The sequence below is a fragment of the Anopheles coustani genome, chromosome 3, assembly GCF_943734705.1.
Source record: "Anopheles coustani chromosome 3, idAnoCousDA_361_x.2, whole genome shotgun sequence".
NCBI classification, from domain to species: domain Eukaryota; kingdom Metazoa; phylum Arthropoda; class Insecta; order Diptera; family Culicidae; genus Anopheles; species Anopheles coustani.
Window position 1 is genome coordinate 17,408,334 of NC_071288.1, and position 27,142 is coordinate 17,435,475.

At 45.7% G+C, this 27,142-nt stretch overlaps 1 protein-coding gene across 1 annotated transcript in view; it reads left to right on the top strand.

The window, feature by feature from the left end:
• Positions 1–23,664, top strand: part of LOC131272054 (lachesin) — a 36,598-nt gene extending 12,934 nt beyond the window's left edge. The window contains exons 3-8 of the mRNA XM_058273675.1: positions 1,875–2,048; positions 11,999–12,127; positions 14,126–14,330; positions 14,767–14,915; positions 22,366–22,425; positions 23,471–23,664. Coding sequence (XP_058129658.1) covers positions 1,875–2,048; positions 11,999–12,127; positions 14,126–14,330; positions 14,767–14,915; positions 22,366–22,425; positions 23,471–23,664 — 911 coding nt within the window. The remainder of the gene's footprint in view (positions 1–1,874; positions 2,049–11,998; positions 12,128–14,125; positions 14,331–14,766; positions 14,916–22,365; positions 22,426–23,470) is intronic.
• Positions 23,665–27,142: the final 3,478 nt, after the last annotated feature.

The following is a 27,142-nucleotide window of genomic DNA, read 5'->3' on the forward strand; positions in this document are numbered from 1 at the left end:
TTATGTTAGGAAAGGAATGGTTAAGTAATTCGTTTACTAGGACAATATTTTTCATATATTTATTTTCAGAAGGGACGGCCTGGCCGTATTACTTTCTGGGCAATCTTTTGTTCTCGTTGACAAATTAGAACCTTCATGGCATGATAGACATAAAAGGGCTTAAATATGATAAAAACTAGCTAATTAAGCTCTTGGAGGGTGGCTTTCGACAAATCAATTTAAGTGGACACACAATGTTTAAACGATGATGTTTAGAACAAAGTTTAAATTGCGGCTCTTAGAACTTGAGCCAGGTTAACCAAAAGGCTGAAAAGGTAGAAATTTAAAGAAAATCTTACTGTCTTTAGAAAAAAAACTTCCCAGACCGTCCAAACATAGTTGTGCATTACACAAAAAACTTGCAAAACTACTAACCGGAAACTCGCATGCGAGAAAGCAGCACAGAATTGAAACAACACAACTTAACATTTAACATTTAACATTGTTAACATTTTGGTTTTGTTTCTTTGAACAATTGGACACTAACTGTTCTTGTGAAATTAGCTCAAAGTGACTGTAAAAGTTACTGTTGTTGAATTTTATCGAGGTTCTTCTTTTTTCATCAGAAAAGATATCCTCTTGTTTTGTTTCCGTAATAGAAAGTTTTGTTCTCAAGACATAACTTTTTCCAACTGGATTTTTATAATTAAAACCAATTTAAATATTCCCGCCGTGAGTTGCTTAAACACAACATTTTACCTTAATTGATTTAAATAATATATTTTATGGACATGCCGGACAACGATTGGTCACAAATGTTCAATACTGTTGTCGGTACAGAAGCCGCGCTCGAACATTCTTCTACCAAGAGATGCTTGCTAAATAAATCTACCGCACTAATTATCAATTATGGAACGCTTCTCGGCTATACCATCAGACTGAACGGTCGTTCCGTTCACCACGGCCGGTACAAGACCAGCTTCTCTAGATCAATAATAAATTCATTCCGGGAAAAGATGGTAAGGACGGCTTTTTGCCATCCGAGCGCAGGTGGTTGGTTGGAGTCTTTGAGAAGGCTTATTATATTTACCGCATACCGATACCATCCGTTTCGTTTGTCGACACATTTTCCATCTATTAAGACGACCACCTCCAACCTCCCAGCCGAGATCGGTTGGAACCCGGAGGCTCGTTAGGTCTGTGTTCCGTGTCCCCTTCCGATGTCGAGTTAAATATCATTAAATGCGAATATAATATTCAATGTTCAATATCGAATTACTCTCGCTCGACTGTTGTCTCGCCAGTGTCGCTTCACCGTGGGCTTCTGTAGCGCTGCGAGACGCCGTTTTGGGGCACCTAGAGCGTGTACCTCAGTGTGTTTGGCTTTTCCCATGGCTCATCTTTTGCCTGATGGCCTGCGGGGTCCTTCAGTCGGCTTTTCACGAAAAGCGGCTGTTCGTTCGTGCTGTGAGAATTGTGTTTCCCACGCGCGGGTGGCTTTGGTACAGACGAGAGCCAAACCCAAGCTCGACGGGGTGGAAATTGAATATTGATGCAAACCGACGGGTGACCGACGGCTTTAAGCTTTCGTGCTGGTGAAAAGGTGGAAGCACGCCTGCGAACGGCACGCCCTTCTTCAGCAGGCAACCTAATCCGGCCCGCAAAGTGCTCGCACTCGTGCGCAATCCTTCGCATCTCTTGTTTCAGACGGGCAGATTTGAGGGATTACTTTAAATCACTGGTGGGCATGTCTTGAGAAAAGGGCTCCCCTTTTCCTACCAGCTTTACAGAGGGTGAATGTTCCCACCGTATTTAGACCATCTCTCACTGGCATTGTTCGTTGTTGATGTATGTTTTTACAGTTTTGCTTTACATCTCTCATGTGTCTTCTCCAGTTCCGCCGGATATCATCAACGAGGAGTCGTCGGCCGACATTGCCGTTCAGGAGGGCGAGGACGCAACGATCGTCTGCAAAGCGGTCGGACATCCGACGCCTCGCGTCACCTGGAAGCGGGAAGACGGCGAGTACATGCTGCTAAGGAAGCCACAGAGTCGCGAACTAATACGCGGTAAGTGAAGCCGTTCCGTCTCCCGTCGGGGATCTAATACCTGGTCTCGTCTCCGCATCGCTGGAGCTGTGGTTAAAGTGACGTCCCGGAGAGTATCTTGGGACGCCCATTCGGGATGCACGTTTCGAGATTTCACCCGCCCGCCGGCTCTGGGGAAGTTGTAAATTAATTAATCAACAAATTGATTGTGAACACACGGTTCAGTTTCACCAAACACATGTCTTGCTTCCCTTGAAGATGTAACGTCCGCCTGTTGTGCACCGCGGGTGGGAACGTGGGATTATTGATACTTAGTGCTGCCGAGGATAATTTTCCCAGCTCTGTAAATGCATTCCACGGCCACGACGGTCTCGTTTTAATCCGAGCAAATTATCCACCTTCCAATGGGCTGAAAGCCACCCGAGCGAACGCAACGTCTCGCAATGCATACGCCAAGGATCACGTCCGAGGTAAGCTGATTAACTGGCGCCAGATGGTTTCCTCCGGCGTGACAAGATGGATGAAATTCACACCGCACCCTATCCAGCTTTACTCCCCATTTTTCCTCACCCGAAAAGCGTTGGCCGAAGTCAAAAGCTCGGGGTGATTATCGTCTTCACCGGTCGTGGAACGCTCGGGCGAGTCGGGCCACTCGGTGGAAGATAAATGAGCTCCAGCTTTTCGTTCGCCGTGGCAAAGGATTCGATGGCGGGCTGCGGGGGAAAGTCACCCCTTCCTCAATCCACAGCGCCGAACGGGCGACCGAAACGGGACGAAAGAACACACTTTTCTTAGCAAAGCAAGCAGCACGAGTGTTAATGAAGTGTCTATAACGTGATTATCATGCTCTTCGATGTGGTTTCGCTCAGTGTGGGGCACAGTTTTTCTCTTATGCTTCCCGAGCCACGTCGAGCATGGAGGATGAAAAGCGTTCATTAAAACGATTGGCCTCTGCCAGAACGGATTTGTTTTATGTGCCTTGTTGGTTGATCAGCAAGGTTCAAGTGTAATTACATTATTTTATTGTTTTTTGTTTTTGTGCAGTTACACACATTTTCTCTGCGGTTCGGTTACTTTGAGGACGTAAAGTTAATGACTAACTTTTATTGGAGCGTAATTCAGGATTATCCTTCCGTTGAGGGAAAATTAATATTATTTAAAATTTTTATAAGGAGCATGAAGTTGGTATCGCCTGTTGTTAGAATGAACGGTAGAAAAAGTAAAGTTGATAGTAGTAACAATTTTTATATTCCCATATTTTATTTTTCAATTACTCTCAAAAAAGGTATACATAATTTAGTCATAAATTAGATGTCTAGCATACAAATTAGCCTGAAAAAATATTGCCATATTTGAAATACCAACTCTTCAATCAAATGTTTTTCTGATCATGGCTTTTGAGTAATATAGATCAAAAATTACTGTAAGAGATTTGTTCGATTTTCTTCTTGAAATATTAGAGTAAGTACTTACAACTTTTAATTTTCGCTTTGTGAAGCATTACTTGTTCTGTTGCCTGGAAAGAATCAAAGGATCAACGTAGCACGACTTAACGCAAGTGATGAAAAGCATTCTTAATCAGGCAAGTGCGACAAACAGTATCCATTGTTGCCTCTTCTAGCGGTATTTGTCTGACCTGTTGTCAATGTTGGGTGGAAAAGCAGCGAGATGGAAAATGTTGCTCAGTTTCTCTCCCCGACCGGTGACATCCAATGCAGACAGCCTCATAGGAAATTGGGTCGATGCATGGTGCAGCGAAACAAAACACAACATTCCCGTGTAAGCAAAGTAGCGGAATGTGTCGGAAAGAAAAGCGGAATATGTCGTCCGCCTTTCGCGAGTGCGAATTCTTTCCCTCCCCTGGTGTATTGTAACCGGGCGCCCTGGATTTGTATAGCTGATACAACCTCCAGTCCCACATAGACACACACGGACAGGATCCGACTGTGTAATATGTCAACGCGAGCAGTCTTTGTGCCTCGCCCGTGAAGGAAAAACCATACGTTACCGGAACCGGAAACATAAATACAACATTAAATCAACCACCGGTGTGGAAAAGGGAAGGGTCGGCTGAGAGGAGTGGTGTGAAGGGATTCTCGTGAAAAGAAAACTACTAATAAGTGTCACTTTGACGAACATTTAGTGTCGCAGAAGCACACATTCATGTGTGACAAAGCGGATCAGGGACGGAGGCTTTGAGAAGTGGATGGTTCGGTGGAGAGGGAGGGGGTAACGGTGTCTGTTTGCGTACGGGGAGAGGATGGGTGGAAAATATTCGTATAATTTATGCTTAATGTCGTGGGAAAATAAGATTAAACATTGTCGTCATCGTCGTCGCTGGTATCGTTGTCGTGGTTGGTATCTTGGTGGGGCATGTGTGTATGTGTGTGTGTGTGTGATACGTACAAGGTTGGTTTCTCACATTTTTCCCTTTTTCCATCTCGCAAACCTAAGCTATGTTAAACAATCATAAAGCGTCTCCGTGGAAACTCCGGTGCCAGCGTCGCTTTGCGTCACCCACCACCCACCAAAAATCCGGGAGCTGGGTGTAGATTTTGTGCACTCGTTGTTTTTTTGTTGTGTTGTCTTTTTCCTTTCACCCCACTTTTCATTCACTTCGCTAACGCAAGAACGCACTCACGCGACGAACGTCATCCGCTAGGTGAAGCTTTTCCCGCGAAACACGGGGCGGCGAAAAAGCTGCGCAGCATTAGCATCATTACCCGAGGTGTGGAACGGATAGGGGAAGGAGGGGGGGGAGGGCTCAGGAAAACTGAAGCTGATGGTTGGGAGGGGTCGGGACGGAAAACGGGCGCGCGACATAATGCGCACGATGGGGGTTGCCGGGGGAAAAAGGATTTCATTGTTTTGAGCTTTCGCACCAAGGCTTCCGCTGGCTTCCGATGTTGGTGTGTCGTGTCTTTTATGTTTCCCACCACCACCACCATCACCACCATCTCTGCCCACCGACTCCCGGCAGCCGCTTTTCCGGGGGTTTCTAGGGGGAGACCCGGTGTGGGAACCACCTGTGCAAAGCTTTTCTTTGGTGTGTGCATTTATTTTTATCATCTCCTCCGTCCTCCTGAAACCCCTTTGCACGTGCCCAAGAATTTCACACAACTTTCCTACACTCTTTTCACCGCCATCTTTGTTCTTTTCGCTAGCACACTGTACCGGGAGGGCAAACATTTTATCCTTAATGTGTATCCACCATCGCCTCCCTTTTACGAAATTTCGTGAGGAAGATGTGTGTGTGTGTGCAACACATGGATGTAGGTGTGTGCAAAATGCGCAGAGGCTAGAAAATGCAATATTTCAACAAACACCTGCTGTAAGCATCCTGCCCGTGAGCTTTTCATGCTGCTCGTGAAAATTTGATCACAATGTTGCACGCTCACCATTGATTACAAGCCCTTTGCGGGGTCGGGTTTTCCAAGACCACCTGGTATTCGGTAAGGTGCACATATCTCTTGCTTTTTGGAGACGTCTAGTTCGGGCTAAATATGTTAGCTACTTATTCATTTGATAATATTACCATAAAGTAATGATCTACATTTTCTTCGACAAGATTTTCTAGAAATTTCGGAAAATAATGAACACGAAAAAAGTAAGAATTCATAGTAATTCCGTCAAATACAACTTCTAACAAGATTCAACTCTGTATGTAAAACCATGGAAACATGTTGAACTAATTTTACTCCTCCCCGGTGAGAAAATTCAGCGTCGGTTCGGTAGCAGACTCACGGATTCATCGGGCTTGGTAGGATCATGGAAGCACTAATTTCGTGCTAATGTGCGAACATTAAATCCCTCCCCCCCACCAGCGATGCGGTTCCCCGCGGTGAAAATGCATCCAACTACATTTTTCACGAGCGCTGCCTTCCGAAATTGCAGCTGAGACAGGGGCAAAAAAAACCCCCCCGGCTGCTACCCCGATGTTGAAACTTTGGTATCATCATTTTCCTCCTCCACTGTGGGTGGGATGGAAAAAAGGGGTGAAACATATGGGGGTGAAAACACACATCAGCCCGCACATCATACATACGCGAAGGTGTCTCGGTGATAGTCCCGCACAGGAAGCAGGACTCCGTATGTTGGTGTTGTTTTTTTTTGTTTCGCCCCCCTCGTGAGTTTTTTTTTGTTTCCTGCCAGCAAGCATCGCGTAAAACATATGTCAGAGCGCGGAGAGGCTTTCCCGGGCTCGGGTGGCTGCGCTCGGTTGCGCCGCCCAACCGCAACCAACCGTTTTCCCGGCTCGTGCCCCAGACCACCCGTAGTGAATTATTCAATTTATTTCATAAGGACATGATTTACTCGTTTCTAACGCCACCTCGTGTTCATCGTAAGCTCTGTCTATCCCTCTCTTTTTTCCACGCAGGTATGCCTTCCAGGTTCTCCCTACCGACTCAAACATGCCCTGCATTAGGGCGTCGGGGCGTGTTGCGTATGCAGACAGGCGTGCAGACTCGCTTGGTTTTGAGGGCGAAAATGGGTAAAAGAAAAAAAAGGCGACGTTCCGGACCGAAAGAGTTGCGCTTCCAAAGACAATGGCCACGGCGTCGTTTTGGAAGCTGGTGGTATGGTGGGCGAAGGGGCTCACTTTCCGGGAGCAGCAGCATCGTCGGGGGAAGCAAAAAAGAATCCCGGGATAAGCATAATGTACACATTTGCATAACAAATGTAAGGCAGCACACGGTAGTGTCTGGCGATGTTTCGGGCTGGCTGTCAGCCGGAGTCGGAGTCGGTGTCGTCGTTGTCGTCGTCGTCTTGGTAGTCGTGCGGGATGAAAAATGAAATGTAGCCTGTGCTAATATTTGACGTGATCTTCGTGAGCTGCGTCGAGCCGGATTTGCAGGCGATACACGCTTTTCGCTGTCTACGTGTATTGCGATTGTTTTTTTGTCTTTCATTGTCCTAAGGAAGAATAACGGAAAGAAACGAAACAACACCGTGGCGTCGCTGGGCATTAAGTGATACTTTTCGTGGTGGTTTGCGATTGACTGGCTGATTTATGGGCCTCCGGTGGAATGGAGTGGATTTACCCGGCCCTCTGACAATATTAATTATGAGATCACAAGCACTGTTTGCCGTTGTTGTTAGTTGAAGAGATTTACCCGGGCGGAAAGTGTCTTGTTTGGAGCTTATTTGTACCTTTCGCAACAGTTTACTGATACTTTCCACCAGACATATCGACCGAAGTGTGCGTTTTGTATTGATCGCCATCTGAAACATCTTTGTCTGCAAATTGGAACGCTTGCTTCGGTTGGAAAATAATCGATGTTTTTAAAGTAAATTATCTACTTCCACATTCTAGTCACGTGCACTTTCCTCCACAGTACATTAATAACTTGCTCAATTTGCATTAATTTCAATAAATAACTCCGGAATCTCCGAGGAGCTAACTTCTCCACTTTCTCCCCACCGCCCCAACAGGGGACGCGCTCTTCACTGTTTTGATTTATCGCCCCGGTGAAAACACTCGACACGCTTTTCCCTCGACCTGCCGCTCGGAGATGCCTACACTCAGCTTCATCTCGAGTTAAGCTGAAAAACAATTTCACTCCCGCTGCGTGTCAGCCATTGATTAATGTTGCCAGCAATTTCTCGTTTCAACCGAACCGCGCAAACAAAGCTCACACCACACCACACACACACACACACATACAGTCGCAAAAGGGCCCCTGAAAGGTCAACCACGGGTCGCACACACTATCGCACGGGGAAAAAAAACGCACGTACAGCACATTTCCAACGGTCCGGGTCCATTTTCTTCCCTTCCCGAGTTGGGGGGGCGGCAGGAAATTGTTTATTAAATCAGTCTCCACCTTCGCGTGGCTAGACTGGGTGGCTTTTTGTGTGTGCGGCACCACCCCGCGGACAGTGATTTCTTCGCCCCGTGGTCAGTTTTTATGTCTTCAGTCGCGTCGTAAAATAAACCACCACCACCACCAGCACCAAAGCGGGGTTCTTCAAAAAGGGAAAGCCCACCCGAACCACGGGCGGACACGGAGCGAGAAAGGACAGTAAACGTCTAACCCCGGGCCGCCTCCGGCAAGCGAACGCTGAGTTATGGGAGATTGTGTTTCGTAGGCGCTTCGCCGAGGTTGATTTTCCGGTTCGAATTTCATGACCCGAGCGTGGTGGGGGGCGCATGCGGGGAGGCACGCTCGGTTTTTTATCTAGCCGTAAAATGTGCCGGGTGGATCATGCTTTTGAAGAGGTACATAGGCCCACCTGCACGAGAACAGCCACCGGGGCAGATAATGAAACAACCGACCGGTACGGCAAGCGGACGTAATAAATTATCGAAAAATGTCCACCCGAAACTGGTAAACAAAAATAATATTACGACGTGCACGGTGCGTGCGGGAAGGATGTGGTTGGGGTCGGCTGCGGGGGGACATAAGGTGTGTTCGCGTTGAAGCAATTTTCTTGAAACCGGGGCCAATGTTGCCAATTTATTTGACCAATCACGAGCGATCTCTCACGGCTTTAACGTACTAAATCATAAATAGCTATTCCGTAATAAAGACGCAAGAACGATGGCTTTGGCAAGAACAATCAACCAATATTGACCTTCATTATCCAACGTGCTTATTTACTAGGCTTAATTTAACTCCGTTAGTGTACAAAACGAGTAAACTAGGCAAAGCCAGGGCAATGTTTGTCATTTAGTACTAGGAAAATGTCATAAAACTGCATGTACATTGGGGGATCATGATGAAAGAATGACCAAGGTTAATGCATTAGGTAAACATGGTTGACGTTTCAATGATGGCGTCGTTCGGGAAAAGATTTTGGATCATCAAATTACCTTTAAAATGTCTCAATTTATAGAGCAACGTAACGAAAAGAAACCCAAACATCAGTTGAAATCACTTTAAATGATGAGTAAAACTCAAAATAAATTGTATTACTTGTTTTTTTAATAGCCAAACGTTCCTCTTCATTGCCTCACTCAAGCCTCCAACGTTAAGGATTCGAATTGGTTGTTGTTCTGAGAAATTATTTAAATATTAATGTGTACTTTCAAAATATAGCGCACTTGCCTTCCTTGTTGACCAAAAGCAACATAGTACGTTAAAACATTCATACGGAAAGCTACGCTCACGACGAAAGTGTATCGCACTTTCACACGTTAATTATCAAAGCGGGAGCAATTTCCACAACTGCCTCCCCATGCATTACTGATGAAGGACACGAATTGGAAAAAATCAAACCCTGAGCGGAGGAATAAAGATTGAGAAATAATTTACTTCCCACGTCGATGGTATGCATTTCCCGGTGTTGGTATACTCGCACGAACCGGGTTGGTGGAAACCACGTAGACACAATTTCCAATTTCCTTCCCGATCGTACGGGAGCGCCCGCTTACTTTTCCCCGGGTGCTCTTATCTTGCTCGTGGATCAACCGCCCGGTTCCGCCCTTCACTGACGCGGTAGAGGGAGGTGGAAGGAGAGATTTTGTGCCGCAAGTTTCTTAACGGTTCGAGGTTTACCGGGGTCACGGAGCGTCTCGGGACCAACTTCGGTAACGGAGCAGAACCAGAAACAGTGATATTTCACCAAAGAGAGGAAGAACTTTAAACTTATTGCCGAAAGGAAAATGGGGAAGGGAGGGACGGGGAATGAAAAGGCAAGTAAATAAGACACTATTGCAAGATCTTTGCGGGAAATGCACGTGTGTTCGTTCGTGTGTTGATTCGGTCGGGGGCGACTCTCGACCAAAAGTTATTGGCTCGATGGCCCGAAAAGGGAAACCTCCGACTGCACCGAGTGGGTCGTTAAACTATAAAACTTTCTGTCTACCTCGCTCTGCGTGTGTGTGCGCACGTTGGCCGGAAAGGCAGAGGTTACCGCGTGAAGATCCTCGATCCTCGAGCCCGGGCTGAAAAGCTTCTCTTTATATTTTCAAAAATATCGCATCGTAAATTTGCAACACCAACCACGCAACCGTCTTGTCCCCCCTCCGGAAAATGAAACTTTCCCAACCCCGAAACCTATTCTTCGTAAAACTGCTATCGTGCAGCCGAATCGGGGGGTTGCGTCTCGTTAGTTGCCAGCCTTTTCTTAGCCTCCGCCCTGGAACGTGTGGGAGCGTGCTTGCTCGTTTGTTTGTTTGTTTATGTTGGCCACCCGTGTTTCCCGCTTCAAAACGGATCCCGTTGTAACAGGGCCCTTTAAAGTGGCTCTCCATTCGGTTCCTCCTTCCCTTAGAGGACACATAACATGAATTTCCACCCAGACACTCCCTCCATCAGGGTGGAAATCGATATCGATTGGGAAGCGTACCGCCGTTTGTCTGGATCTCTAACCCTCACGCAAGCAAGTGCCCTTCTCTTCCGGGACGCGGTCAAGTGTTTGACTAACTCAGTGTCCGTGGACAGGCTGACCGGATTCGATTTCGATGGGTCGGAAGGGTCGGTTCACCGTCTGCGGACTTCCAGCGTGCCGGGCGGTATCACAACGCAACATGAAGTGCTTTTCCCAGAATGAGTAATCGAAAAAGTTCTTTCATCAGCCAATTCATTGATGCTTCGAACCACGAGAATGAAACTAATAAAATTGGTCAGCAATGTGGTCCTTGTTAGAGTGGCGCTTGGTTTTGATTTAATTTCGAAAAGAGTTGCGTGTTTTGAGTAGGCTTCAAAGAATGACGTTTGAAAACGATTTATTTATTTGATTTTAAAGATCTTTGAAGAAGGTTTCTTGTCTAGTTTATATAATCGTTTGAATTGGGATTACACGAAAAAGTTGCTGGTTTGTTTTTGACACAATTTCCGTAATATTACGAACGAACAAGCGAACAGCTCTTAAATGGAACAGCTTTGTAAAACATATTTTCAAACAGACAAAAGAATGGAACGCTCTAGTATATTTCTCATTTCCCAACTAACGTCATTTGTGTGATTTCCAGCGAGAGGAAAATGTAAAAAGCTGACAATCTTCAACCAATTAACCACTCACAGGAAACCAGTGCACCGTCATTCTTTGTCACTTCTCTAGACATTCCCTCGCCCACGAGTGTGTCTGTGTGGGAAAGAAAATGTGGGAGTGTACATAAATTTGCCTTAAGCATTACGCCCGCTCACCACGGATGCACCGTAAATTGCATTCGATTTGCAGTTAAAACCGATTGAGCTGCATAATGGGCACCTCAGTCCAACACCGCCAGGGCCGGGGGACTTTGGTGGTGGGCGAGCGAATGTCCACATGCAGTGCAGTTTTCAATACAATTTGAAAAAGAAACACTCCACGCCAAGGGAAGACATGAGCGGAAAAATCACCCCCGGAACCCCCCATCGACTGCCTTTGTTCCATCGCTAATCGGCCCGACCGTCAATCTTCCGAATCCCCCAGACACTCCTCCCTCTGGACGTGTCTGGGAAACCCACCGGGAGGGCACTACGAAAAGGGCGCCATCCCATTCATTGTCGTACGATTCATCGTCCTTCGGGTTTCGTCGGTTCACGGTTGTACTGGAAATCCCATTAAACTTCCAATTACATAAATTTATACCCGCGAATGAATTCACCCTTGTAGCCGTGCGGAGGAGGGGAGGGGGGGGAGGGTCGGTCGGTTCGGGAGGAACATAACATTCACCTCGTGTGGGGAGCACGCTTGAGGCGCCAACAAAAGATAGCTTCCTGCCCTCGTCGGGCTTCGTGTGCGAATGCCAGCCAATCATTCACGGTTGGTACCGACACGACCGCGCCGCTGGCAAAGGATGCGGGTGGAAAACCTCGAATCGTGATTAAAGGGAGGGGAGGGGGGGGGGGAGGAATTCCATCCTGTGCAGATACTGCAAGTCGTGAACCGATGGCACGGGATTCGTTTGGAACAGTGTTCCGTGTGTTACTTACATCGTTTTTATTCTAATTCTCTAATCCATCCCTCGCACTCTCTCTCTCTCTCTGTTTTTCTCTTTCTTTACCTTTAACCCTCCCGTCATCCGACCTGTCCCGCAACAGTGGAAGCATACAACGGAACCCATCTGCACCTGCCCAAGCTGGAGCGAAGACAAATGGGCGCGTATCTGTGCATCGCGTCGAACGATGTTCCGCCGGCCGTTAGCAAGCGTGTTTCATTGAGTGTTCACTGTAAGTATGGTTGCTAGGATCACACGCACACACACATACACACTACCGTGCGAAGGATGGCTCGACCCTCGAGCACCGATGTCCGAATTTTCAACTCCAGTAAAGGCAAAATTCCGGTACAGAATTTCCATCAGTTTTCCGCGATGCATCGCGAGCACGAAAGGAATCGGGCGGTTTGTTTAACTCGTGCATCCACACGTTTCTTTCCTGGAAACCCGTGTCCGTCCCGAAGGCCAATCTTTTTGCCACCGAATGGCCAGCGGGGGCCTCAACAGACCGAGCGTCAGTACCTGTTACCACCGTGTTTTCCCTGCTGCTGCCGTTCCGCCCTTGACTGTGCTTTGTTTCCATTTTTCCAACGGGTGCCCTTGTCGGTACTCCCAGGGCTTTTCCCAAGCGCTGGGAAATGAGCTACACATTCACCATCAGTCCGGGCATTTTCCCGCCGGGCTCCAGTGTTTCGGAGGCATAAATCCTACCGTGCGGTGCGAAACCGCGTAAGGATGTGTGCGCATACAAACACACACATCGACGAGGGCCTGCGAATGTTCGTGGTTGGCCGTGGTAGCCCAACGTAATGGGTACGCTCTCCCCCCTGTTCCAGCGGGAGATTCATCCGGTTCGTGCCTGACCCCCGAAATGAATGGGTTTTGCGCTTTTCCCAAGCACTTTAACGAATCCGCAGGCATATGGTGCGCTGCTGGCACTTGTTTGTAGCGTTGTAAAAGGACGCTCGCTTTAAGCTGCGGACAAATTTACCCTTACGTACACTGAAATAGTTTTTGAAGCTACACCGAAAACAACCAAATTTGAAATCGCTAAACTCTTTAAATTTCCCTCGTCAACCAACGATACTGAGTTTTTTTTTAAATGATAAACTTGTTGTTGAAAGCTGGCGTACACTAGAATGGATGTGAGATTTTAGTATCTATTTACAGGAGCATTTATTTCAACCTAGGTTATTCCTCCAACATTATAAACTTTACTTTGGATCCCTTTTTTCAAATTCTATAAACTTAGAGTATTCAGTTAGTTTTTTTTTCGTGTCTAAGCTAAACCCCGAATTAAATGATATCAACTGTGTAACGTTTTTTGATCCTCAAACGAGCGTTTGTAAACTTAAATCAGCATACCAAAGGTTGGAAGTTGGAAGAAGAAGGCGTTTCAAAGTTGGCGAAGGATCCTATCGTTTCAAATGGAATCGATATGTTTTTCCTCGAACTCAACACCATCCCACTTATATGAGTTTCTTCTGTCAAAATTTTTATAGATTGATCTTTGTTTCTTTCAACATTTTGACGTTTCACTTAAAGTAGACACCAATTTTCCGAACTTCAATTTATGCTATGATATACGTATGCTATAGTTTAAACAATTGCTATATAGCACCAACACCTAGGAATAGTTAGTAGAAATACAACACCCTCGCTAAACCTTCCCTTTATTGGAGTGTTTTTAATATTTCCCAAAAATAAAATATTAGTCAAATGAAAGACGAATGAACAGCGGGATCCTCTATTTTGAAATTCGTTTCATCTAAATGAATTCGAACAAATGGAAGCAACCGGATCGTTTCAGTTACATAAGAAAGCATACTTTTTATCACTATTAAATAACAGTACAATAGTGTATGCAGTGTACGTACAGAATCCAGTAATTATTTCCCCAAACAGCAGAATGGTACACCTCATTAGGAACAAATCACCCTACCGTTTGCCTGGAGTTTTCCCGTTCACAATATAGATCCTTTTTCGGCTCCATGAAATTCATGATGACGGTAGAGCTTGAGTGTTCACTGAGTTTTAAACAAAACCTTACTAGTTGTACATCGGACATCGGCATGTTCACGGGCGCACTTCCCCAGAATTTTCCGTTAATAACAGCTTGGTGCGGGATGTGCGCTTACGTCATTTTCTTTCGGTTCTGTTTGCTGTTTTCCTTCAACCCTCCGGATACCTGGAACACGGGGACATAACCAACGAAAAACCAACCAACCAGTTGCACCATCGGTACGTCCCACCAGCCAGCTGCTCGGGGCGCCACTCGGCTCGGACGTCCAGCTCGAGTGCACGGTCGAGGCCTCGCCGATTCCCGTGTCCTACTGGCTGAAGGGAGGTCGCGTCCTGCCGAACAGCTTCGCCAGCATAACGAACGGCAATTACGAGCAGGCGGGCCTGAGCCGCCCGGAAATGCTGCTCGATGGGTAAGTGTGTGTTTTTTTCTTCTTCCTTCCCTAACGGTACTCGTCGCCGCTCCGGTGCATTTACATAGGATCCCAATTTTTAAACCGTTGGAATGCTTCAGTCAACCACTCCCGGCACTCCAATCGAGGGAACGAGAGTTCGTGGTTCGAACCGTACAACAGGAACCCCGAACCAGGCCCGATCCTCACCTAGAACCCTCCCAAAAACACACTCTCCCCGGGTTTGGTTTGGTAATTGATTTCTTCCGGACGCTTCCGGGAAATGCAGCGAGCTGGATCCGGTCCTCGAACCCGGCGGGAGTGTGTTATCCCCCTTTTTTTTTCTTTAGTTTTCCACCGACATTATCCATGCCGTTACCGAAGCCATTAGCGAACCCGGCCGGCTTGACACTAATTTCTTGCTTTCGTCCTCCGCTCACGTGGCGCACCGGTGCAGGCCCAAGTACGGCATCGCCGAGGAACGGCACGGCTTTCGGACCAACATGCGCCTCGTCGTGCGTTCGTTCTCGCCGGCCGACGTCGGGACGTACCACTGCGTCAGCACTAACTCACTCGGCCGCGCCGATGGCACCATGAGACTGTACGGTAAGTGTCCATCTGGTTTTCCCAACGTTCCTCTTTGTGCGTATGTGTGTGTGTTGTTACCCCGTTACCCACGACTTTTGTTCCCGACGATCATTTACTCGTTACGAAGCTCATTACCTTCCTCCCCGAACGGTGCAACCGGGAAGCTGTGGGCTACCCGGGAAAATCGACTCCTTTTTCCTCCCACCCGGCACGCAAGTATCGACGACGTTTTGTTTTCCTTCGCTGCGGCTGCGGAACCCCGCCATGATTCGAGTCACGTCCCAAATTGCATCGAATTGCACTCGGTAGCCTCGGGAAAGCTCCACCCTACACGAAAACGATGGGACACCAATCACCAATCGTGAGGGAGGGGGAGAGAATACCTGGGAAACCGTTTGCTACATTAAATGATCAAATTTCGTAATTTTCCGCTTCGCAAGTGCCCACGTGCAACCGCACGTTCGATCTTTCACCGGCTCGAGCCTGGCAGCCCGTCTGGCGATTCTCGCGTTTTCATGAAGAAAAGTGCCACCCGCCCTGGTGCCTGCATCCAGGAAAACAAAAGAAAAACCCTCCGTAAAGTGCTGTAGTGGTTCCCCGTGCCCCTGCATCGTGCCCGTGCCATTGTGTTGCACAGTAATTTCATCGTTTTCAGCAAACCCGAACCCCGCACTTTTTTCTTTCTTTACGATTATCGCAGTTTAATGGCGAAACTTGTTGTGTGTCGTTGTTGCGGCTCGGGCTCGGGAAGTAAATTGATTGTTATCTCCCGGTAGCGAGCGAGCGCCATTAAAGGGGGTTTTGCAACCCAACATGAAAAACCACCCCGACGACCCGCCGAAACCTGAAGCTGCAGGCAATTATGGTGCAGTTTGCTTTGCTGCACCGCGTGTTTCATTTTTCGCTGGCACGTTTGGTGTGAGCGAGTGTGTGTGTGTGTGAGCTGCACGTGGTGAACAAAATGGGTGCTGGGTATTTCCGCACGAACAGCACATGTTTTCTGCCATGTTTTACGTGAAAGCGGACGATTGAGCTGACAGAATTAAAGTAATTACTTCTTGTCTGTCGACGGAGGAGGAGATTTTCTTTCACAATCTTTTGATAGCACTTCAACAAGATAAAATCAAAACTATCTTTGTGTTACACTGTTTGTTTTTAAATAAGTTGTTATTAGGAGCAGAACCATGAGTAAATAGCCTTAAGTTATTTTCAAAACCATCATCAAATATTGAGACGACCCTTAAAAAAAGTTCACAAATATTTCATAGCTCCATTACAATCTGATTATGAGACCTTCAAACTAGATTACAGTTCTTTGTTTGATCATTTGATTATGCTAGTTTAACATTGCGTGGATAGTTACCCTGGTATATGTTTTGTTTTTGAAAAATGAGTTATCGCTTTTTTCAAAATCACACTTCACTTCTTTTCATTTTGTCCCAGGTGACAACCATTTACGAGGCGTTTGATCGAAAAAGTACATTCAATTTTTTTTGCCAATTTTTCCTGATACACATTTTCAATGTCGGTGTTCTACGAGCAGCTTCAATTATGCATAGATATTTTTAGTTTTGTACCCAACATTCCATCTATCACGGATTAGTTTTCATCATTCCACTTTAAAAAGTTACACAAACCGCCTTCTATAAAATCGTGACCACATTGTAACACCCTGTTTCATTATTGCTATTCCATCAATTAGTTCATTTCTGTAACCTAAAAAAATCCGAAAGGTGTCAGTCAATTATCGCTACCCTGATTAGGGGTAATCCGTCCTCAGTGATGTCCGCGGTAGGGGAGAGTGTTCACTTTTGAGTGTGCATTTTGCGGCGCACTGACAGCCCCATGCACACAAACGCACCGGTTGCGGTTGCCGATGATTGACGTAAATGATGACGCCACCACAGCGCAGTGCAGTCATTTCGCCATCCGGCCGGGTCAAGCACGGCAGGTTGTGAGATTGTACCGCAACCTTCGGATGCAGCGGCCGACGATATCATGTCAATGCACACATTAATTAATTTCCCACGGAGCATCAGCAACCGGGCGCCTCCATCGCGCCACGTGTCCTTCCTGGAATGGGAGCAGCGGCGCGTAAAATATGACATTTTGTAGTCGACTTCATTTAGATTCCCTCCACCGACTCCCCGTACAACCTTTAAAGCCTTTGCTCTACGCTTATTCGTTTGGATCCTTCCACGAAGCGAAAAACCCTTACAATGACGTGTCCACTTTTACAGCAAGTGGAAAAAATCTGCGATGATTAGCTTAAAGCGACGAAATGGACAAGTGAACCTAAAGACCATCGGATGGAAAGGAATATACATCCACCGTTTTAGAGCTCGCGGATAGGAACTCTCTTTCCGTCGCTTTCACTCACGTTTTCTCATGAATAAATTAATTAACGTGCTATCATCAACGGTCCAGGCGTAGCGATCGGTGAAATGACGCATTTTCTTTGGCGCAACACGATGATAAACCCCGGCACAAATGCTACTGCCAATGACACGCTTAATGCCAATAATGAATAGAAAGCTTTCACTCGACGATGAAAGTACACTTTTCTCATCGCCCCCTTTAAGGGGGTAGGTAAAGAAAAACGAATGGAAATTAGCGTACGAAAGTCTGGAATCTCCCGCTTGGAGTGGACGATAGATTAGAAGATGAAGTAACAGTTTTTCTGCCATTCACCTGATGACATTTTTCTTTTGCAATTTCGATTCTTTCGCCTCCAGTGCACAAGCTATGCACTTTTCTGCTGTGTGTGTGTCTGTATGTATAAGTAAAACAGCACGGGTAAGGAAAGTGATGCAACACAAACGAGCCATTGGAAAATGGGAATAATGTCGAGCGGGAAAAATGTGTCCAACTCACGAAGGGCGCACTCGTTTTGCATGCAGGAATGTTCATATTTTTCCTTCGTCGCCAAAGGAGGAGTCCCGTTGGAAAACTCCTGTCGTCACTCTGCGGCACTCGTTTTTTTCAAGCTCGTTGGACGTTCGCTCCACAGGCGTCCATATTTTCCCATTATGTCCAGTTGTAGAAATCTGGCAAGCCGAAGGACACGGCAATGGTTTCGAAAACGGGAACGGCTTTCCATTCGAACTCTTTTCCCGTCCCTTCCAATTAGGTTGGAGGGTGGCGGGGTGTTGGCGGGATGGGTGGCGAAGGTGATAAAGTGCTGTAAAAATGTATCGCAATATTCATCCATTGCCCGCACACCCCAGGCCTTCTTCTTTTTGTCACCCCCAACCCAATGCTCTCCTTTTCTTTTCGTTCTTTCCATTCTCATGAAAAGCAAGAAACATTCCTTTGTGCGTCCGACTTTCTTCTCGCGCGTTGAGCGCGTATGAAAAATTATGCTCTAAAAGAAGGATGGTCTCTCCGTGCACAAGCGTGTCGCAGCAAAAGCAGTTTCTTCGGATTAAGTGTCACTTTTGCACCTTCCGGTTGTATTTAATCTTGCTCCGTTCTCCAGTTTTGCTGGGGAAAATTTGGACCTTGCTTATCGAGAGACCTTCCAAGGAGGAAAGTGGAAGGAAATGGGTTCCCGGAGAAGGAAACCCTTTGGCGCGTTCAACACGATGTACAATCGGGGCACGTGTTTTGAATATGAATCCAATAATGCCTCCAGATTATGACAGATTGTCGAGAGGTGAGCTGCGCTACAAATGCCGATTTCTGGAAACGCTCGAGGCTCCTTGTTATGTAGGAAATAGTGGAACTTCTCTTACAATGGAAAATCATTTTTGAATGCGCCGTAACACAAAATAAAATGAAATTTTGGGCAAAACCCAACCCAAAATGAACAACCACATGTACTTTGTGAAGGAAATTTATTCAGCGGCGTTAAATTTTTCGCGTGGAAGCAATCAAGGAAATCAATACTAATCCTTACGCCATCTGATATTCCGTTAACTGTTTCATTCCATTTCAACATTCTTTTCCCAACATTATTTTCTATTCATTTTCTAACATCATAACTTGCTGGAAAATGTTTCTCGCAATCTCATCGTTCGTGAATTTCCCGGAACTGGAGCCATACATAAATCCAAGAAATACCAATAATAACGCAATATTTTCCATCCCTCCTCTTCAACGTTTCCCGAGAACAAGTGCACATGCAAATGTACCATTTTCAGGTGAAAATGTGCTACGTGATTTTACTGTGGATGTAAAACCACCCTAAACCCACCAACTCGGGGAGCTTGAAATGTTGGGAGGTTGAGGATTTAGACCGCTCAAGAAATCCACTGCACGATTCGAACCGGAAAACGTGTCTTCGACTTAAAGTGTGCAGCTTCGGCCCCATATGCACTCTAATCCGGAGCCATTCGGTGCAACGGTTTCCCGTTGGAACGAGGAAGAAATCCTGGACAGAGACATAAAATCTTCGATCAACACGCTTCTCCTCTCCTGGTGGAGGTGGATTTTTCCTTGGCTCGTTTATTTTGCCAAACCGGAAAACAATAATCACGTTCCGTTGCTTCCATCGGGGCGCGTGATTGTGTGCTATTGAACGCTGAAGATATTGCAATCAGTGGACGTAAACAATGTTTACGACCCATTACTTGGGTGGGAAAAAGGCTCGAACAAGCTGTTTACTGGATCCGGATACTGGAGCTACTCGATGAACCGATAGAGATCGGATGGAATAAACCGTACGTTTACGGTTGAGCGATATTTTTATGGCAATCCTATGGTAAGGAAAGTGCCATATTTTTACAGGTCAAGTGTATTTGCAGTAACCGGAAAACTACTCAATACGAATGGAGCTAAAATGAACTTGCGTATGAAATAAAAACGTGTCACATTACGCAATTCGTGCCCTGTTATGAGGGAGGAAAACATCTTTTCCATCACTAGCAGAAAAGAAGCTTATAAGATTTTTAAAAAGATGAAGCAACGATATTGGAATAGGGAAATTAATTAAAAAAATAGACAGAACAACTAGGTTTGAAAATTGCACGCGATAAAAAGCAGGAAAAGCTCACTATCTCTATGATCTTTTCCGCTCCAAAATCTTAATTAAATCCATCCAGCAAACATTATCTTTGCCTTCCGTCCGGCGTCGTGTTTCTCGTATAGAAAAATCGCTTCATTTAATCATACCTTCTTGCTGCCACGGCCGGATGCAACGGTTCCGCGAGCACGAAACCCATTTTCTCACCCTCCCGAGGGTCATCTGTTCCTTTCGATCAGATTTCATTTTAATTGTCCACACCTTATCGGCACCGGCAAGATAATCTCCCGGAGAGCCCAAGGTGGAAAGTCGAACCCGGCACAAGCCACAAGAGCGCAAGCGTAGACCATTGTTCAACCCCGTCCCGGGGGTGGATCGTCGGGCCGGGAAACAATCGAACGGAATATAATTAAAACGAGAACGAGACCCCCGTGGCCCTCGTCGACCCCACGAGGCACTCACGGTGTGCCAACATCCACGCTAAGCCACGCGGATATATTCCCGAACCTTCGAAAATCGTGATGCTCGTGCGATGTTCCTCGTTTGCAGTACGAATGGCGAAGCGCGTGCTAATTATATTTTGTCCGCCATCCATTTCCGCTCATCATCATAATCGTCCTTTCGAAAGCCGCCGTCGAGTTCGCGTTGATCCTATCGGTGACCTTTTGACCGAGTTCTGGACGTTTCATCCCTCCCCTTGCTAAGTAGGCGAAACCGTTTGTCTCGTGTCGAGAAAGGATTTATTCGGATGTTGCCTAGCAGCGCAGAAGGGCATGCTCAGTCAAATTCATTGATTTTGGCTGTAAATTACAGAACTGCCTTTGCACTGGAGTCGAGAGAAAATGATATTTAGTTTTGGATGGTTGTTAACCGTTGGATGTAAGTTTATCTCTAATTTCACAGAGGTTTTTTTTTGCAAAATTTTCATAAATACAACATTATAATGGTTTGATTATGTACATAATATAATATGTCAGTTGGGTTTATTCAAGACCTACCGGTAACCTTTTTCTTAAATAAGCGTTTTTATCTACTTCGCCATGAATCTTTGTCGATTACAAAAGATATTAATTACAAACTGGAGTATTAGCTTGTTAAATTTATTTTCACACAAATGTTTTGCCAGCGATAGACTACAGAAAAATGAAAATTTTAAATCCTTATCTTGAAAAACAAATAAATAATTCAATAGTCTATAACGCCTAGTCTATAACAAATCACTCTACAAGCTTTACGCACCCATCTTTAAAGCCTGTCTTGTGTTGCCTTTTCAAGTTGTTTAAATCAACTTTTTCCCCGAAACTACGTTCGATCCGGAGGAATCGGCCAATGAATAAATGATTGAGCATTGAAGGTAACATCGAACATCGAACAAAAAATAAATTTGTACCGCGAAAGGTCAAACGGTTAGTCGGGGGAAAAAATGTACAAGAAAGAAAACGAACTGCACAAAAGCTGCTTACGGTCGAAAAAAAAATAACCCCCCAATCGGATTCAGATTTTCCCCAGGGTTGGTCTTCACCTTCCGAAACGCGGCGGATTCTACCAAATGTGTCACCCATTATGCACCGGACCTTTTAGCTGGAACAGAGCATTAGTTCGCCAGCGCCCTCCAGCCGCTCCACTCTTCCCCTTTCGGTCCCATTACGCACCATTCGTGCAGCGGAACGAACAACATCATTAACGAGAACCAACAGCGCCAGCAGCTCGTCAACATGAACATAATCATCAGCCGTTCACCGCGTCCGCGTTCGTGAGATTCATTGTTGCGTCAATGGCTCCAGCGTGGGTTGGAGGAAAGTGGTGCGCCACCGAATGAATGGGGGGGGGGGGGGGGGGAGAGCAAAAAAAGAATGGCACGGAAAATCCCATTTCCATTCCACCATCATCAAAGGGAAGGATTTCCGGCGGTTCGTTTGCGTTTGCGAATTCGTTTCGGTTCGTTTCGGGGTGGGTTTTCTCTTCCTCTTCTTCACAGTCGGGTTTTTCTGCCTGCATCTTCTTCCTTTTCTTCTTCTTGCCTACACAAATGAAAGCACCACGGGCTTTCCCTCCTAATGGTCCATCGTGGACGCACGGTGGACAAATTTTTCACACAAATTGACGCATTGTGTCGGGGTGTTGCGGAATTGTTCGCACTTTCACGATTTTTATGTTTTATTCAGTCGGTTTTCGGCTCATTCTTTTCGCCGACGCCGGCTGGCAAACACGTCCTTCGGTCGGCGAAGGACGATTCCGGTTTGGTCTCCGAGAAAGGTCATTCGACAGAGAAGATACGACGTCCTATTACATTCGCCAACCTGTCCTTCTTCCCCGCATCGGTCCGAGGGGAGGATGATGATGATGGTTCGTTCGCCCGTTCAGAACTATGTTTACTTTTATCGCCTTTTCTCGCCTTCATTCCAGTTCCACCACGCGGGGCCAAGCTTTTTTCACGACACTCATCATGCGCCTTTTTTTTTGTCTCTCGTTCTTTCTCTTTGCATTTCTTCACGCACAACGTAGAAATAAAAATTCATCCGGGCGGCGTGCAAACAACGGACGATCAATTAAATATAATTGGAGGTAAGTGGTTTCCCCGGGATGGTACGGGCCGGGCCGGTGGGAGCGGTTGGGATCTTTCGGCGGGCACAAAAACCATCCGATGCTCACCGACCAGCATGTGTAATGAAGCGATAGAACATAACGTTGATGAGACACATTTGCGCCGACCCTGAAGACGTCGTAATCACCAGACGCACGTCGCGCAAGCCAAAGAACCGAGGGCGAGTCGTTACGGATTAAGTGTGTAACGGATCTGAACCCGACGGTTCTTGGGAAAGACGATCATTCCGAGGAAAATGTGACAATGGTAAATCAGACCGCTCTAACGACGTTACACTTGTGGTGATTTCGTTAAACCGAACAAATCCTGTTTGTTCTAGCCAATGTGAAGAAGTGAGCAAAACGTTAGGAAAATCAAATATCATTGGAAGAGCTTAGGAGTATTTTAAATCAGTTCTCATTAAGTTACGGTCAAGTTTTCATGTTGTTCACCCATTTTAACCAGGATAATTTAATCCCAACTAATTAGTATTAGTTCCAGCTGTTCCTATTACGGTACGGCATGTTGGGGAGCACTTAGAGAAAACTTTTATCACACTAGTGACATAAAATATCTCATAAATAGACAGTCTGAACTATAAATGACAACTACAATAAGAATCACTCCACAAAATGATAAGCTCGTTTAATTTTTATCAGTCCTTATACACACGCTATCATTTTAGAATTTAGGTTTTGATAATGGTTTAATTCATTAGTCTCTGCTATTCAATGAAATATAGTTAGTTCAACACATTGCTACGACAAAGTTATTTAGGAAAGTTTGTGTTCATCGGCAATCTATATTTATAAACCAAGATGGAGCATGATAGAAGAAAGGGAAGAAAAGCACAGAAATCTGTTCTTGCCTTTTTAGATTTCCACGTGAGGCTACTTATTTCCGGTAAATTAACCAACTCAAGTAGTCCGTGCTTACAAGTGTTTCTATAACATTGTTGGGACAAAAATAATTACAATAATCAATAGACCAAATATTTAATAAAACATTTCTCTCTTTTATCGCCAGGTCTAGCGGAGGCAGCTCGAGGTCGAGGTAATTCCGCCGGCAGCTCACTGCACAGCGACCGAACACGACATCCTCTGCTGCTGCTGCTGCTGTTGATCCTTTCGCTCGCCTTCGGCACGATACGGACCGTCATTCCCGGTGGTGGCAGCAGCACCAGCATCAGCAACAACCACGGCCGGCTGGACAGTAGATGACACCGCTTCGAGATGGCCGGTGCGTGATACCGAATCGACGGAGCCTGTTGACCGCCGTCCGTTCACGATACAATAATATAGGTGCGGTAAGCGATAGCCAGCGGGACGCCGCGTAGGGAAAGTCAGAGAAAAAACCGTGTCCGGCTCGAGTGGCCACAAGGCGCTGGTGTTGAATAGGCTTAGACTCGCAGTTCATCCAACAATAATAGTTACTAAGGATCGTGGGATCGGCTGGATGCCGAGAAGACAAAACCCGGCTGGTACGTGAGAAATTTGCCCCGCGTTGTGTTGTTTTTTGGTTTATGGGTTATGATATAAAAACGTGACCGCACAGGGTAGGGTTTTGATTGGAAGATTTGGAAGAAAAATCTTATGTTTTACTTCCTTTACTTGTTTGCACGAACAAGTGGGGATTTAGGTTTTCTTATGCCAAAAAATCAAATTAAAAATATCAATCAAACAACGTTTTCTTTTTATGGACTCTTTCGTTACTTAAACAAACTAACCCTCCCGAACAGAACAAACAACCACCCCCCCCCCCCTCTCCATTCCCCTCTTCCATGGCAAAATGGAAACACACGTTTCCCAAAGTTAGCCTTCACTGGCGTGCATTTTCGTCCTACATTAACCATCGGCACGTTCCGGGTGGTGCTGTTTGTATGTGTGTGCATACTTTATGCGGCACCAGGCGCCTCCATTCACTTCGAAACCACGTGCCACGTGGTCGTTTTTCCCTCCCGTACCATCAACAGGGTTACGAACAGGCGAAAGTTACTGCATTCGCGCTAAACTGTGAATCAAATTTAATTGCAGCGTGCATCCATCAAGGATGGCTGGTGTTAAACTGTGCGCCAACTTTGCCAACAGCTTCGACAAGCTTGTTGTCAGCGGCTGCAACTTATGCGACCCACGAACGCACACATATACAAACTAACTCACCGTTCGCCAAGTGGTGAAAGGTGAATCAAGCAAACTTTTTCTCAATGCTTCAATTTTTTACCCCCGTAACAGCTTAACGCCCTCTCCGTGGCATCTTGAGGGGTGGGGTATGGGGAAAAAGTTTTCCTTTCGAACATTTTACAGCAACACCGGTTCGGTTGGTGGAACGCTGCAAAAGCGCCAGCGGTGGAAACTGGATGAAATTGATGACAATCCAAGCGACTCACCTCTCAACATCGGAAGGGAGTGTGGCCAGTGTGGTACGGCGTAGCGAGGGAAGTTTGGAGGAAAGAAGTGCATGCTTATGCGCGCTATTCATTAGAAGCGAAACCATGTTTATGGGTTTCTCCCATATTCGATCCTTTTGGAGTCAAATGAAAATTTAGTCACATGTTGATGGTTGAGCTTTGAATAATTTACCGTTCGAAACGAATTCCCAGTTCCGGGGGTTTCTTTCCCAAACCGAGGTTTGATCCATGAGCGAAAGAAATAGTTATAAACACACACACATCCACACATACAAACATAAATAGAAAGCAAACCAAAAAACCAACTTCCAATACAATAAAGAGGCAGACGATGGAAGCCATCGGACAGATCGCACCACATAGACCGTGTGGTGGAAAATATTGTAAATATCTAGCGATAATTAATTCCACCAGCCGCGACACAGCGAAACGCTGAGCGTGTATCCTTCCGTTCGCATCGGACGAGTGGCCGAAGTTTTCTTTTCAATCCTTTTAGTTTCTCTTTGGCCGTGGTTTTCATTTAATAACATTTTCACTTATTTCCACGCCACCTACCGGGGGGCGCCGCCGAAAGAAAACCGATGAACTTTTGCCGGATGCAATCTCGAGGCACGCTCGAGCGCCAAAGCGATACACAAACCAGATCGCTGCGTATCTAGCATAAACAACGGCAACAAGAAAGCAGCACCGGCCGAAAACAGAAGGCAGATAAAGCGAAAAGAAGAGAAGGAGAGAGACAGGAAATAAACGAAAGGTTGGTCTGGTGGTGCATAATTTATGATTGAATTTAATTCGAAGGGCAAGTAATTAATTATGAAAATTAATGACATCTCCCCCATCGGTGCACATCGTGGGCAGCCGGCCGAGATTGGGCGCACGCTTTCCCTCGAGCGCTTCAGGACACTGGTGTTTCTTTTTTGTTGCCTTCCACGTTTTCGTGATTTTGTTTTACAATGTTCGACTTTTTCCTTTTTTCAATTCCTCCCAAATATAGCATCGCTTTCGATCTTCATCGGTTCTGCTTTGAGGGTAGGGTGTTTCGCTTTTTCCTCACTTCAAACGCCCATTTTGAGCATCGCTTTTATACTGTGCCTGTTTTTATCAACCCAGCTGGGTACAAGTTTTTTTTTTTTTTTTGTGCGAAAGCTTTTGTCATGCCTTGTTTTTCGCTTATTATAAACGCGTATTTGTACAGACACTGTTTGCTGGTGATTTTTGAGGTTAACGGAAACAGGCAGCATAAAAAAAAAGCGCCCCCGGAACGAAAAAACAACCCGCAAACCAACCTAAAGATTATTCATGCTCCACTTGGTTGGGCTCGTTGTTGTTTTAATCCGAGTTATTTTAAAATCCCATATTGCGACCTCTTTTTTTCCGATTTCTTTTCCATTTCAATATTTGAAAACGTTTAATGAGCTGCAAAGTGTGCGCCATTATTGTCGGTGGTCAATAAGCGAAGCGAGGCCCGCCGGACAAGTAAATTAAGCATCGAAAGAGTTTCTGATTGCTTAACATAAATGCCGTTTTATTATGCTTTTCTTTTGTTTTGTTTCATTCTGATTGTTCTGATTGCATTGGTACAAGTGTGAAAGCTGAGGCTTGTTTGATCTACTCTTTTAACTTGTTTCGACATTCACAGCGGGGATGATTTCTAGGTCAAACGTCGTCCGAAAATGTATAATATAATGTGAAACATATAAACCCGCTTTGATACACCCATCCCAACCAGTCAGTCAGTGGAAGCTTGTTTTAAGCTTTAATGTTTACTACTCTAGTGCATAGCAGAATGTGATCTGTTTTCGTTTCCTTTTCTGCCATCGATGGGTATCTGGATATCAACGGAAAACCGTTGGGCGGATAGGCCCGTTAGAGTAAATTTTAAAGCGAAGAAAATATAAGAGCCGACAAACCACGGCAAAACGTCGAAAGTCTGTAGATGAACTCTACAAAAGTCGACTCTATAAATGATCTATCAAATATACAAAACGAGTGAGTGAACGACATTAGTAAATAATAGAAGGACGGAGTCTTGAATACATTGATAAAAGATGAAAAATTTAGTAGCAATCGAGCGTACAGAAAGACGGGTCGACGCTCGTAGTTAAGTGAATGAAAACGAGGCGAAGAACGATAGAAGAAAAGAAAAGTCGATCTAATCGAACTGCGCGAGGGGTTAGCGAGAACACACAGAACAAAGGCAACCACTACATAATCATAAGGTGAAACAAACGTATCAAAGCTGTCACATCCATCTCGATCTTCGAATAGAGTTCTAAGCGCTGCTCTGTAAA